The 11,946-nt window shown below is 43.1% G+C and overlaps 1 protein-coding gene across 3 annotated transcripts in view; it reads left to right on the plus strand.

Annotated features, from left to right (window-relative positions):
• dmd (dystrophin) overlaps positions 1-11,946 on the plus strand; it is a 314,957-nt gene that overhangs the window by 281,971 nt on the left and 21,040 nt on the right. For all 3 annotated transcript variants that reach the window (XM_085398703.1, XM_085398704.1, XM_085398705.1), the window contains exons 67-73: positions 5,479-5,540; positions 5,810-5,884; positions 9,048-9,249; positions 9,348-9,433; positions 9,595-9,752; positions 10,412-10,578; positions 11,763-11,874. In XM_085398703.1, the coding sequence (XP_085254829.1) occupies positions 5,479-5,540; positions 5,810-5,884; positions 9,048-9,249; positions 9,348-9,433; positions 9,595-9,752; positions 10,412-10,578; positions 11,763-11,874 (862 nt within the window). The remainder of the gene's footprint in view (positions 1-5,478; positions 5,541-5,809; positions 5,885-9,047; positions 9,250-9,347; positions 9,434-9,594; positions 9,753-10,411; positions 10,579-11,762; positions 11,875-11,946) is intronic.

An 11,946-nucleotide genomic window follows, 5' to 3' on the forward strand; every position in this document is an offset into this window, starting at 1 on the left:
CTAGCGCAATAATTTGTTTTGCATATGAAACCAGAGGAGTTGTACTTACATCTGATGCCATCAGCTTGTCCTCGGTCACGGTTTCGTTCCACATACAGCTTTGCAAAAACTGCATAAAAAGCTCTTGCAGGAACAAAAACATAATATTCCAGAAACACGCTTTGCCGATCCGATCAGCTGTTCGTAACACTTCCCACAGTGAAACAGACGTCAGCGCGAACGATCGCATGTCCGCCATTTCCTGGCCGAAACCGGAAGTGACGTCATTTTCGCGGAAAATGTAGTTTTTTTTACTTGTAGGCCTTAAAAACCTATACTGGTCATGTTTGACTTTTCTGAATAGTTTCTGGGATGCTTAGAACTCAAATTGCACTGCTGGAAATAGTTTATTTTGATGCACCTGCTGTTTTCTTTGCAAATTTGCATCATAGGATTGTTTTTTTGTTTTTCCTGCAGTATATAAAAATTGGTGTATCTCCAAAATAAAACTATGAAGACACTCAAAATAAATTTCCTGTTGTTGTAAACTATTTTTGCAACTTTTTTGTATTTAAAGTTTTGAGGGATAAGCCTCTTAAATTTCTCCAAGTAGAAATATATGTTAAAAACCAAAAACGATTTTCAATTTTTTTTTGTAGTTTATTGCACTTTTTTGCAATTAATGTAGTTACTATGGACTTAATGCATACATATTATTAAAATATGGGCTATAACAGTTGTATAGCAACTTGAAATGCTCCCACAAATGGCACTACAACATGTAAAAATATAATATAAGCTCTGGCGGACTTGGTTCTATAGTAGGTCTTAAAGGGTTAAATAAATATTGTCAAATAATCGAGATCTCAATTTCAGTGAAAATAATCGTGATTATCATTTTTGCCATAATCGAGCAGCCCTAAGGTCTGGGTTTTTAGTGATATTTTGGCCGCACCATCCTCAAGTTATTGCTGCAGAGGTTGTCCTCAATTGTATTTGTATAATCCAGCTTGCCCTGTCTCATTCCCATTTCCGGGTTTGCCTGGACTGTACTGCACACCTCAGCAGGCCTGAAAGCAGTGTTTTTGTTTCTCAGCAAGGTCCTGACCGTTTTTGTCATTCAGGATATTTGGTGGGCATACACAGTTAGTGCTTGGACTGACACATACACGCACGCCTTCATACACCAAATGACTTTTTTTGCACAGTACTCAGTCTTTTGCACATTTCTGTTGCGTCTGCACGGTCTTGTGTCTGTATCATGCTGTTGCACTGTCTTTGTTTTGGGGGTTTTTGTGCAATTTGTGTTGATTGTCTGTTATATGTCATATGTAGCACCATGGTCTTGGAGGACCGTTGTGTCTCTTCACTGTGTGCTGTGCCGCTGCACAAGGTTGTGACATGCTTGATGTAGAAGAGTACGGATGCAGTGTCCTCATCCAGGTCCTGAGATTCATCGATACTCCAGTCTGTATTCTCAAAACAGTTTTGCAGCTGAGAGGAGGAACCATCAGGCAACGTTTTAACAGTTTTTGAAGTAGAGGGCAGCGGTTTTCTTTACTTTGGTCCAACTGGCCCAGGTGAGCTGTTTGTATGGCTCTGTATATGCTTAATCTTTGGACTTTATCCAGTGTGTTTTTCCCGTGTGTAACAGTTAAAATGCTGATGGAATTTGGGGCGCACTAAAAGACTGATGTTCCCAGCTATTATGTGTGCTGCTTCTGGGTATATTCAGCTACTAATGGCAACATGTAGGAGGCTAAGGACCAAGTTAGCTTTAGTATTTGTCAAATACTCAGCTATCCTGATCACTGCTGTGATCCCACAGTGGAGGACAAGGGGTCTGCATTTAACTGTCAAATATTCTAAGTGTGGAGGGCAGCGACTGACTGCAGTCTTAAGTATTATTGGCTGATTTTTCATGAATATAAATGCAGATATCTCCACGTCATTGTTTTCGTGAGTTCTGGTTTCAGTTTAAGCGGTGTAGGATATGACTCGTTAGCTTCACAACTGCATCAGGTAATGCAGGATAAAGATTATCAAAGCGCAACAGTCCTCAGTGAGTCTATTGTCTTCCAACTGTAGCCTCAGCTCATCAGTTTTGTTCACAACAAACCTGGCATTTGTGAGGAAAAGGCTAATGACCGGAGTTTTGTGCGGTCTTTTCCTTAGCCTTTCCTACACACTGCAGCTTTGTTTCTGCTCCCTGTCCTGCCGCGAGCACCTCCTAGTGTTCTGAGGCATTGTGAACTATGAACCCAGTGTTCTGGCTGGTATGTTGTAGGAGTGAAGAAATGCCATTGTGAAAGTTTGTTTGCTCTGTGAACCTAATAACAGGTGGTTTTGTCAGATGCACGTGAGGTTTGCTGGACAGACTGTTAATGAAATTCTAGAAAAGATGTACAGACATTGCACCACATCTCAGATCACGTTGAATGTCGTCCCTCAGATTGTGACAGGAAGATGTGTTGACAGTTTGGCTATAGAAGTCATGCTGTGCAAACCTGTGAGGAAAATGGCAATGATGGCGTGATGCACGCTCTCAGGTACTGCAGGCTTCTCTACTTAAGTCTGCTGTTTGGACTTCAGTAGAAGAATATCATGTCATCAAATAAGACCTCCAACCCTCGATAGCTGTGATTTAGTTACAGGTAGGTTTATGACAGAGATCCCCAAGAACTCACACACGTTCTTGCACTTGTTGCCACATAGTGCTACGTAACCTAGCTGCCTGTCATGTTAGCATGTGAAATATAAATTGTCCCAAGATATTATATCAAATGTTATTTCTTGTGTGACAGCCACAAGTCGCTTATTTGTACATATCGTATTGATTCTGATAAGAACACGTGGAGCTGAATCACAGTTGGTCTTTTAGCTGGTAAATGGATCGGTTCCCAGTCCTGGCCCATCATGATCGGTCTGAAGAGCCCAGATGGTCCAGTCAATAAATTTGTGCAATTTCTCAAAGCAATGGTAAAGTGCAAAAGAAAAGAAATGTATAAATGAAACAAATTAAGTTATATAATAATAGTTTATGCATACAAATACAACATGAATGTACATTTTTCAGTTTATTTGATGAACAATTTTTGTAGTCAATTATTTTACTTAATGAAATCTTTCCCTCCATCGATGTTCTTACCACGTTAATTACACCCTCTGTCTTTCTCGCTGAGTGGTTGGGGCTGCTGTCCCTCCCCCTGCATTTCTCCACAGCTCGCTTAACTGATGACTAGTATCCAGCGACCTGTTACTACTTGTTGCTGGTACTACTGTTGACGGTGCTAACAGCTAACGTCTTAGTTAATTTAACACATATTGGTGGGACAATTTGTAGTTTTCCTCTTCTTGTTCTCGCCTAGTTTTTCAGCTCCTCTGTTTTCTTTCTTTATCAAACAAAACTGTTTTCTACAAGGTGCACAAGTGTGCAAGGACTGTAGGGGGGGTGGTTGGAGGAGCTGGGGATCGACGCTGTCATGAACCGCAGTTCGTGCACACAAGCGGGATCCAAAAACAGACTCAATGCGAGCAAGTACACATTTTATTGTTTTAACAAAAGCTGACCCGGAACAACCAAGGAAGCAAAATGGCAGAACTGAAGGAAACCGGGAAGACAAATTACACAGAGAAGCCGTAATCAGGACCGTGGGAGGCTGCAAGAGAAGGAGGAGAAGATTACTACTGAGCAGGGAGAATGAGGGACGTTACTAAACAGGGCTGTAGCAATTCTTACGATCAGAGCCGGACCGTGGGGCTCGAGATGGGGGAAGCGTGTCCGTGGAAAGCGAATCAGAGGAGGCAGGGACGAGGGCGGATGGTGCACTTAGAGATCCGAGCAGGCAGGAGGACGGGCAGATGGCAGATACAAAACGTAGCAACCTGGGCACACGGAGGCAGAGTTAACACAGTTCATGTAACACTTAGATATATACAAAGCTTTGCAGGGAGCCTAGTAACCACTGAGGGTGACTAACGGACTGGCGTGGAGCAGCCGTCAGCGCAGGGTTAAATAGTCCTCCTGGCGCCTGGAATGGGATGCAGGCGTGATGGCCCAGCCCGGGGGTGTGGCCACCGGGCATCCCACACACTCCTCAGACACAGAGCCACGGACCATGACAGAGTCAGTGACTGTTTACTGGTTATCGTTAAAAGTATTTAAAACTGAAAGGATCAGTTTAAAAACGGATCACAGTGTCATTAAAAAATGAAAAGTAATGAGTTAAATGAATGTAATCATGAGCATGGATGGAGAGATGGAAGCTTTGTGTTAACTTTGGGATAAGAGCACACATTCCTAATATTCCTGCAGAATTTAGCACCATGTAAACTTGCATGAGAAGGACCTGACTTAAGTTTGTCCATTTATGTTCCTGCTCAGCCCAGCTGCTCATTTCTGACCAGGTGTCGTTGGTAGCCTCCATTTCTTTTGTCTTTATCTGAATTTTGTCGGCCCGTTTCTTTGTGTCTGGCGATCACATTGAGCTCTGTGACACTGAAAAGGTTGCATGGCCAGTTTTTCATTTCACCAAGTATGAAAGTTTCAGATAAACGTTGAATTAGTTCATTATTATACCCTTCAGAAGGCAGATACAGTGATGGACATGCAAATCCTTTAGCTATCATATTGTTCTTCTTCTACACACCACACATATCACTCATTGTTTTCTGAAGTCACACAAATGTGCGTCAGTCTGTTTATCTTCAGCACACAAACACACACAGAGCAGAGCCTCTTTGAAGTGGCAGTCACGAGGGGCGAATGACACAGCAACCATTTAGCTCGTTCTGGCTGTGTCGTCCTTTCCTGACACAGCGGAGATGAAGATGCTGCGCTTTGTTCTTTTTGAATATTATGATAGCGAGAGGAGCCTAAATTCATGTTTTTAATTTTGTTCAAATGAATCCAACTCATTTACTGAGGTTTATTTTTTGTTCCTCTCAAAGGATTTCCCATCTTCTTGCATGTAAATGTACCACTCACAGCACTATTTAACTATATACACACTGCTATATGTCTTTATTACTGGGCTCAGTCAGATTTATTTAGGCTTCGTCATCTGCTTGGTGCACATGAAGAAGCAGAAGATGAGTTTCACCTGGAAAACGTGCTTTGGTTGGGCGACCGTGCAGGCTTAAAAAAGCACACTCCTTACTTTTCCAATGAAAAGGCTTTTACAGTGAAATAAAAACATTATGTGGGACAGTGTTGTCTGTGAACCTGTTCTGTCACAGTGGCTTTGACAACACGACATCAAAACCAAACGAGCGCAATCATCATTTTTTGTGTTCAAGACTGCGTGTCTCCATACTTGGATTAAAAGAACTTGTGGGTGTAATTGTTACTTACTGAATACTGTATTATGCATAAACCTTGAAATCACTGCTCTTTACATGTAGCCTCTGAATATAGGCTGGTACGTCAGCCTAACCAACACTTCTTTGTGATGGCTGATGTGCATTTCACTCATGTGTTGCCTCTCTGTCCCCTTCTAGCCATCAGACCCAGACAACATGCTGGGACCATCCCAAGATGGCTGAGCTCTACCAGTCTTTGGGTGAGAAACTTCCTGCTTATGGACGTTTTTGCTCTTTTTGACTAAAGTCTTTGAAACAGGTGCCACATGATCCACATACTGGAGAAGATGGAAAAAGATGCTTGGTCATTGGGGGTCGTCTGATTCTCTGTGTTACTGTAGGATTTCTGCCGTACTAAGCACCTTCGAGGTGGCTGTTATAGACATAGAACTGAACTGAAGAAGCACTACTGGCTGAAGTGAAAACACTGATAAAACTAATGCTCTCTTCCTCGTATTCCTTTCTCTAGCCGATCTGAACAATGTTCGGTTCTCAGCCTACCGCACAGCCATGAAGCTCAGACGCTTGCAGAAGGCTCTCTGCTGTAAGTACACTTTCTGTCTGTACACTTCTCCTGCATCTGTGTCACACTTTGCCTCTGGGTTTAAGTCCTTTCCTCCCAACACAAGTGTGTCTGTTGTTGTGTTGATACCCTCCCACACCTCCTTCTCTTTCTGCTCTCTCTGAATTTTGTCTTGACCTTCTCTGCACTATTACTCTTTTACTCTCTGACTCGGCCTGTGTGTCCATGTGAGTGTTTATTCTACAGAATGCAAGCTGTTTGTAATTTAAGTGTATCAGAATCAGAATACTTTATTAATCCCTCAGGGAATTATGTGGGTTACAGTTGCTCCAGTGCAGTAACAGACTAGACTATCTGTTACAGATTTACAAATTTAATAAATAGCACGATATATACAAATCGCTCAATAATAAACATCAAGGATTAACAGAGGTGATTATAAATATCAAGAATATTGACAGCAACATGACTGAGTAGAAAAGAGAGAGTGCAAGAGGGTGTAGCTATTGCAGTGTTCACAGTGTGTTAGGTGGAGCAGTTGTACAGGGAGCCACAGGCAGGAATGACTTCCTGTGTCAGTCAGTGGTGCATCATGGGTAGTCTCAGTCTCTCACTGAACGTGCTCCTGTGGCTAGCCAGCACGTCATGGAGTGGGTGGGAGGTGTTACCCAACGTTGTCTTTATCTTGGACAACATCCGCCTCTCCAACACCACCTTAAGGGAGTCCAGCTCCATCCCCACAACATTACCGGCCTTGCAGATCAGTTTATTTAGTCTGTTGGCATCTGTAACCCTCAACCTGCTGTCCCAGCATGCAACAGCATAGAGGATCGCACTGGCCACAACAGACTCATAGAAAATCCTCAGCATTGTCCGACAGATGTTGAAGGACCTCAGTCGCCTCAGAAAAAAGAGACACCCCTGGCTCTTCCTGTAAAGTGCTGTGGTGTTTTTAGCCCAGTCCAGTTTATTGTCCAAGTGTACTCCAAGGTATTTACAGTCCTCCACAATGTCCACATCCACCCCCTGGATTGATACAGCTGAATTAGTGTAGCTGGTATTGTTGTCACCTCTGGCAAGGCGAGATACATTCACCGAACTTTAGAGCCTAAGCACAGTTGTACATTTCACGAGTATTCATGTCAATAAATATTGATGGGATGCTAGCTTAAAAAAACAGATTGCATGTTTGTGACAGTGAGCTGACCCACAGCGCGTAATCATGTGTCAACACCATGTGCTAACAGAGCATGGCGACAGCTACAGAAGATTGGAGCCATTTCTGGCTATAGTTGCAAATTGCAGTCAAGTGAACTAACATGACTGAAGCAGTCCAGTGACCACAATGATACAATGAATGGTTTCCTTTCTCACTCGCATTCTCATGGTCAGTGTGACACATGTTTTTAAAGCTTTTACTATGTTTATAATAGCATAATGCTGGGGTCGCAACCCCGGGCACTCGTGCCGCAGCATGCGAAGGGTTAACTGATGTCACGACACGCAGAAAGTGGATTTTTTTTTAAAAATGGCCGGGCCACCACTGGTGCACATCGCACATTAGCTCGCGTAGACACATTAGTTGTGCCGCTTCTTAATGACGGTCTCTTAGCCAACAACCCCAACTGCCACATTCAACTTGTAACTGGCTAAAACTTAGCCTACCGGTGAGAGCGACGTTGCTAGCTCACAGTTTTTTCAAGCGATGTTGAAATTTCCACATTCCGACTCTTCAAAAGCTTCAGCAGCTGTCCGCTCAGCGCAGCATCAGCACCACGGAGATACACAGATACATCCGTAGACTCGAGACAGATCAAACCAGAAGCTTTAATGAGCAGCTGGATTTGTCTCTCTTTAACCTGCTGGACACAGAGGACATCGAAATGCAGCTGATTGAACTGAAAAGCTCGACTCTGTCAAAGTTTGCAGAACTACGAAGCAGCTGGAATCCACAGCTGTGCGTGTTCATGGAGCTGCACCTGCTGGACGTCACTACCTGACAGGTTTAACTGTCTTCAGAACATTCAGAGGCCTTATTGACAGTATTTGGCTCTACATGTCTGTGTGAGCAGGTTTTCTCTCACATGAGTCCTCAGGCAGCCTCTGAATGCTGGACACTGGGAGACCTGTGTGTCTGAGTGGGAGCCCAGGATCACATTAACATGTGTGTCTCTGTATTAACAAACATGTCATATTGGCCCAGTTTATTTTTCTTCACATTGTTGTGAACATTGTTGTGATAAGCAGCGTGGCTCACTGTGAACTCTTATTAAACAGTAAACAGATACATAGCTCGTGCCTTGCTGCTAGCTGTTTTGTATGCATTCCACACCAAGTGCAGTGCTGTGTAGCAGGTTTGAGCCACTGCTCATTTCTTTCTTCTTTCCTCATTTCTTTATCTTTTGCTTCCAAGGAGCCAAACCTTCTTGTATTTTTTTAAAGTGGGTTTGAGATGTAATTTTTCAGGCTTTCTGGGATCTTGCAAAGTTTTCTTTCTAAATTGGCATGTGTATCTTCTCCCCCTTTTTAGTCCATCTGCACTTTTCACCTGTATTTGCTTTGGTGTTGTTTGCTGAGCCAGGTTGAAGACACACAGATTAATTTTTCAAACCTAACCCAAGGGTCAACGAAGATTGTTCACACATAACAGACTTGTTGAGACAAATAACAGTGATCTATCTTTACTATTTTTAGGTATTTTCTTACTAGCATCAGCAGCAACTGGTTAATTCTGTCAAACATGCCAAAGTTAACAGTTTGACTGGTATAATCACCAACAGGGTGATTCCCAAAGAGCTGTTGGCTTAAAATGTCAGTTGCTCAAAAACACAATTTGTTTCAATTCTTTAGTTGAAGTGACAAAAAGTACCAACGATAACAATGTTAGAAATACACAAAATAGTGTTTTTGCACCAACAAGGTGATTTGAAAGCAACAACTGGCCTAAATTCTGACATATCTCAGCATGATCAGCATCATCCCAAACACACTGCTAATGCAGTAAAACCACAGATAGAAAAACACTCGATAAAGATGCTAATGGGACACCTTACCGTTGCTCGAGACAGGCAGCAGTCTCCAGGAAACGTTGGACATGGAGGTCTGAGCTGACTCAGGCTGGAAGACGCCCATAGATGTGTGTGTACTGACTAACCGTGCCCCTGCCTGTGTGTCTTGTGTTTAGTGGACCTGTTGAGCATGCCGGCAGCTTGTGAGATATTTGACCAGCACGGTTTGAAGCAGAACGAGCAGCTGCTGGACATCTCTCAGCTGGTCGCCTGTCTCACGAGCCTCTACCAGCGACTTGAGCAGAACCACTCCCACTTGGTCAGTGTCCCGCTCTGCGTTGACATGTGCCTCAACTGGCTGCTTAACGTCTACGACACGTACGTGCAGCACCCTGAGCGAGCGCTTAAACACGTAGTGTTTCTCGGATGATTCAGATCCAGCGTGCTCTAAACCGTCTCTTTTTGTTGGTTGGCAGCGGTCGCACCGGAAAGATCAGATCTCTGTCATTCAAAACTGGCATCATCTCACTCTGCAAGGCTCATTTGGAGGATAAATACAGATGTAAGTCAATGTGCAATGTTTTTCTGCCATTGTTGTGTCCTAATAATAAGTACTTGCTTATATTTCATCTCACAAATAAAATCATAAAAAAGGAAAATCCTTGTGTGGACTTTCTCTCCTTTTTCCGACCTCTCGTATTTTCTCTGCCTCGTCCTCTCTAGTCCTGTTCCGGCAGGTTGCCAGTGCAACGGGATTCTGTGACCAGCGTCGACTGGGGCTCCTTCTGCACGACTCCATTCAGATCCCCCGACAACTTGGCGAGGTCGCCTCCTTCGGCGGCTCCAACATTGAGCCCTCCGTCCGCAGCTGCTTTCAGTTTGTACGTTTCGTGAGGCTTGCCTCATTCACACATTCACACAGCGCTTTTTACTATGCTTTAAGTGCTCAATACCACTTAATACCACAGTAACATTCACACACATTCACACTACAATGGATGCATGGGAGAGCAACTTTGGGTAGTATCTTGTCCAGGGATATTTGGCATTCAGACTGGTGAAGCCAGGGATCGAATCACCAACCTGATTAGCAGATGGCTGCTCGTCCTGCTCTACAGCCATCGCAAATGTGTGGGTGTAGCTCAGGATTACAACCCATTCCAAGCTCTCTATGTACTGTTATGAGCTAATCTGAAGGTCACATGTAATTTTGAGGTTTTTAGCTGTTGACTGCAGAAAGTTGGCGACCTCTGCACACTAACGCGCCTCAACGTCAGCTGACCCTCCTCGACCATATCATGGCTGAGTTGCTGTCGTTTCCAATTTTCTTTTCTTCCTTTACATTTGTTGTGACCTTGCCTTTGACGTTGGATAAAAATGTAATCAGCTCGAGCTGTTATGGGATCACACAAAATTTGAAAATGAAATCTTGAAACTTGTGGACGCTTACGGAAGAGGATTAGGGCCACTTTTCTTTTCTTCTTTTCCAGATTTCTGATAAAAAACTGTAACACCGTAACCTGTCATGTTGTTATTTCAGGCCAACAACAAGCCTGAGCTTGAGGCCACCATGTTCCTGGACTGGATGCGCCTGGAGCCTCAGTCCATGGTGTGGCTACCTGTCCTTCATCGTGTCGCTGCTGCAGAGACCGCCAAACACCAGGCCAAGTGCAACATCTGCAAGGAATGTCCAATCATCGGCTTCAGGTCGGTGCATTTTAACAGTTGCTGCAGTATTGCAATCTGTTTTACAATGCAAAGAATTCTCATAGTATTAAAGACTCATGTGTGTATATAGACTAAGAATGCCATGACTGTGAGTCTTGGCATTCTTAGTCTCAGGTCCAGAACCTGCTCACATCAGCAAATCTGAAATACTAAAAATATTCAAATGGTTTCATTTAAGACCCAAAACCTTACAAGTTGCATTCATCCAAACACAATTCTATAAATCTTGGGCTGCCCTGTACAAAGTAAATGTAAATAGAATAAAATTAGTTTCAGATCAAAACCGTAAATAGAAAGCATATAAAATGTCCAAACTGAGAAATGTTTAAGAAAAATCTTAGTTCATTTTGGATCTGATGGCAGCTCCGTGTCTCCGAGTTGGGACAGCATCATCCGCTCCTAAATGTCTGGAAGCTAAAGAGACCAGTTTGAAGAAGTACTTATTTGAGAAAATAACTATGGAGTATAGATTACAATCAAGTGCAGAAAGTTACACTTGGTAAGATTTCTTGAAATAAAAAATAATATCTAGACTTTACATAAGTGACAAATATCTTAAAACAAGCGTTGAAGCGCTCAGTTTGAGACGGATAAACCTGAAACTAGTCTGTCAGTGCTTCTTCTTTCTTGCTTTGAGAGGAAATATCTCAAGGAGAAAATATCCCCCCCCCACTATACTGCCCACGTGTTACTTTTCATTCGACAAAAGTCCAAGTGGGAGGTCTGGGAACAAGGTTTCACAGCTAAAAATGGCTGTAAGATCCAATGTCATCTCAAATAGTGTCCCTACAGGTTTTATTTAACCTTGTGTGCATGTGAAGTAACTAATTTTGGGATATAGAAAGTAAGTAAGAAATAAGAGACATATTCTACATAGCAAAGGTTTAGACCTATAAGCACGGTGCTGATGCTGTTGGAGGCTAACCCTGACTTTTGTCAGGAGCGGTGATCAATTTAAACAGACTTCCAAAGGCAGAGAATAAATGTGTCACTGGGGCCATGGGCTGAAAGAATTTGAACTTCTCTCACCTCGGAGAGAGCAGAGCTATAAATTACCTCCTTGTATTGATCCCCTTGCCTTCTCTTTTTTTCCCACTGGCTTCTTCATCTCCTCTGCTCTCTTTCATTTACACTTGTTTTTCTCTCCTGTTCTTTCCCCCCAGATATCGGAGCCTAAAACATTTCAACTATGACATCTGTCAAAGCTGCTTTTTCTCTGGCCGTGTTGCAAAGGGGCACAAGATGCAGTACCCCATGGTCGAGTACTGCACCCCGGTATGTGAAGAAGTAATCTGTTCTGATACGGCATGTGTGTGTCTGCTTCTTCCTACGGAGGTAACGATGTCA

Source organism: Rhamphochromis longiceps, linkage group LG23 (genome assembly GCF_057381845.1).
Source record: "Rhamphochromis longiceps isolate RC_006_pf linkage group LG23, R_longiceps_female_GT1.1, whole genome shotgun sequence".
Taxonomy (NCBI): Eukaryota; Metazoa; Chordata; class Actinopteri; order Cichliformes; family Cichlidae; genus Rhamphochromis; species Rhamphochromis longiceps.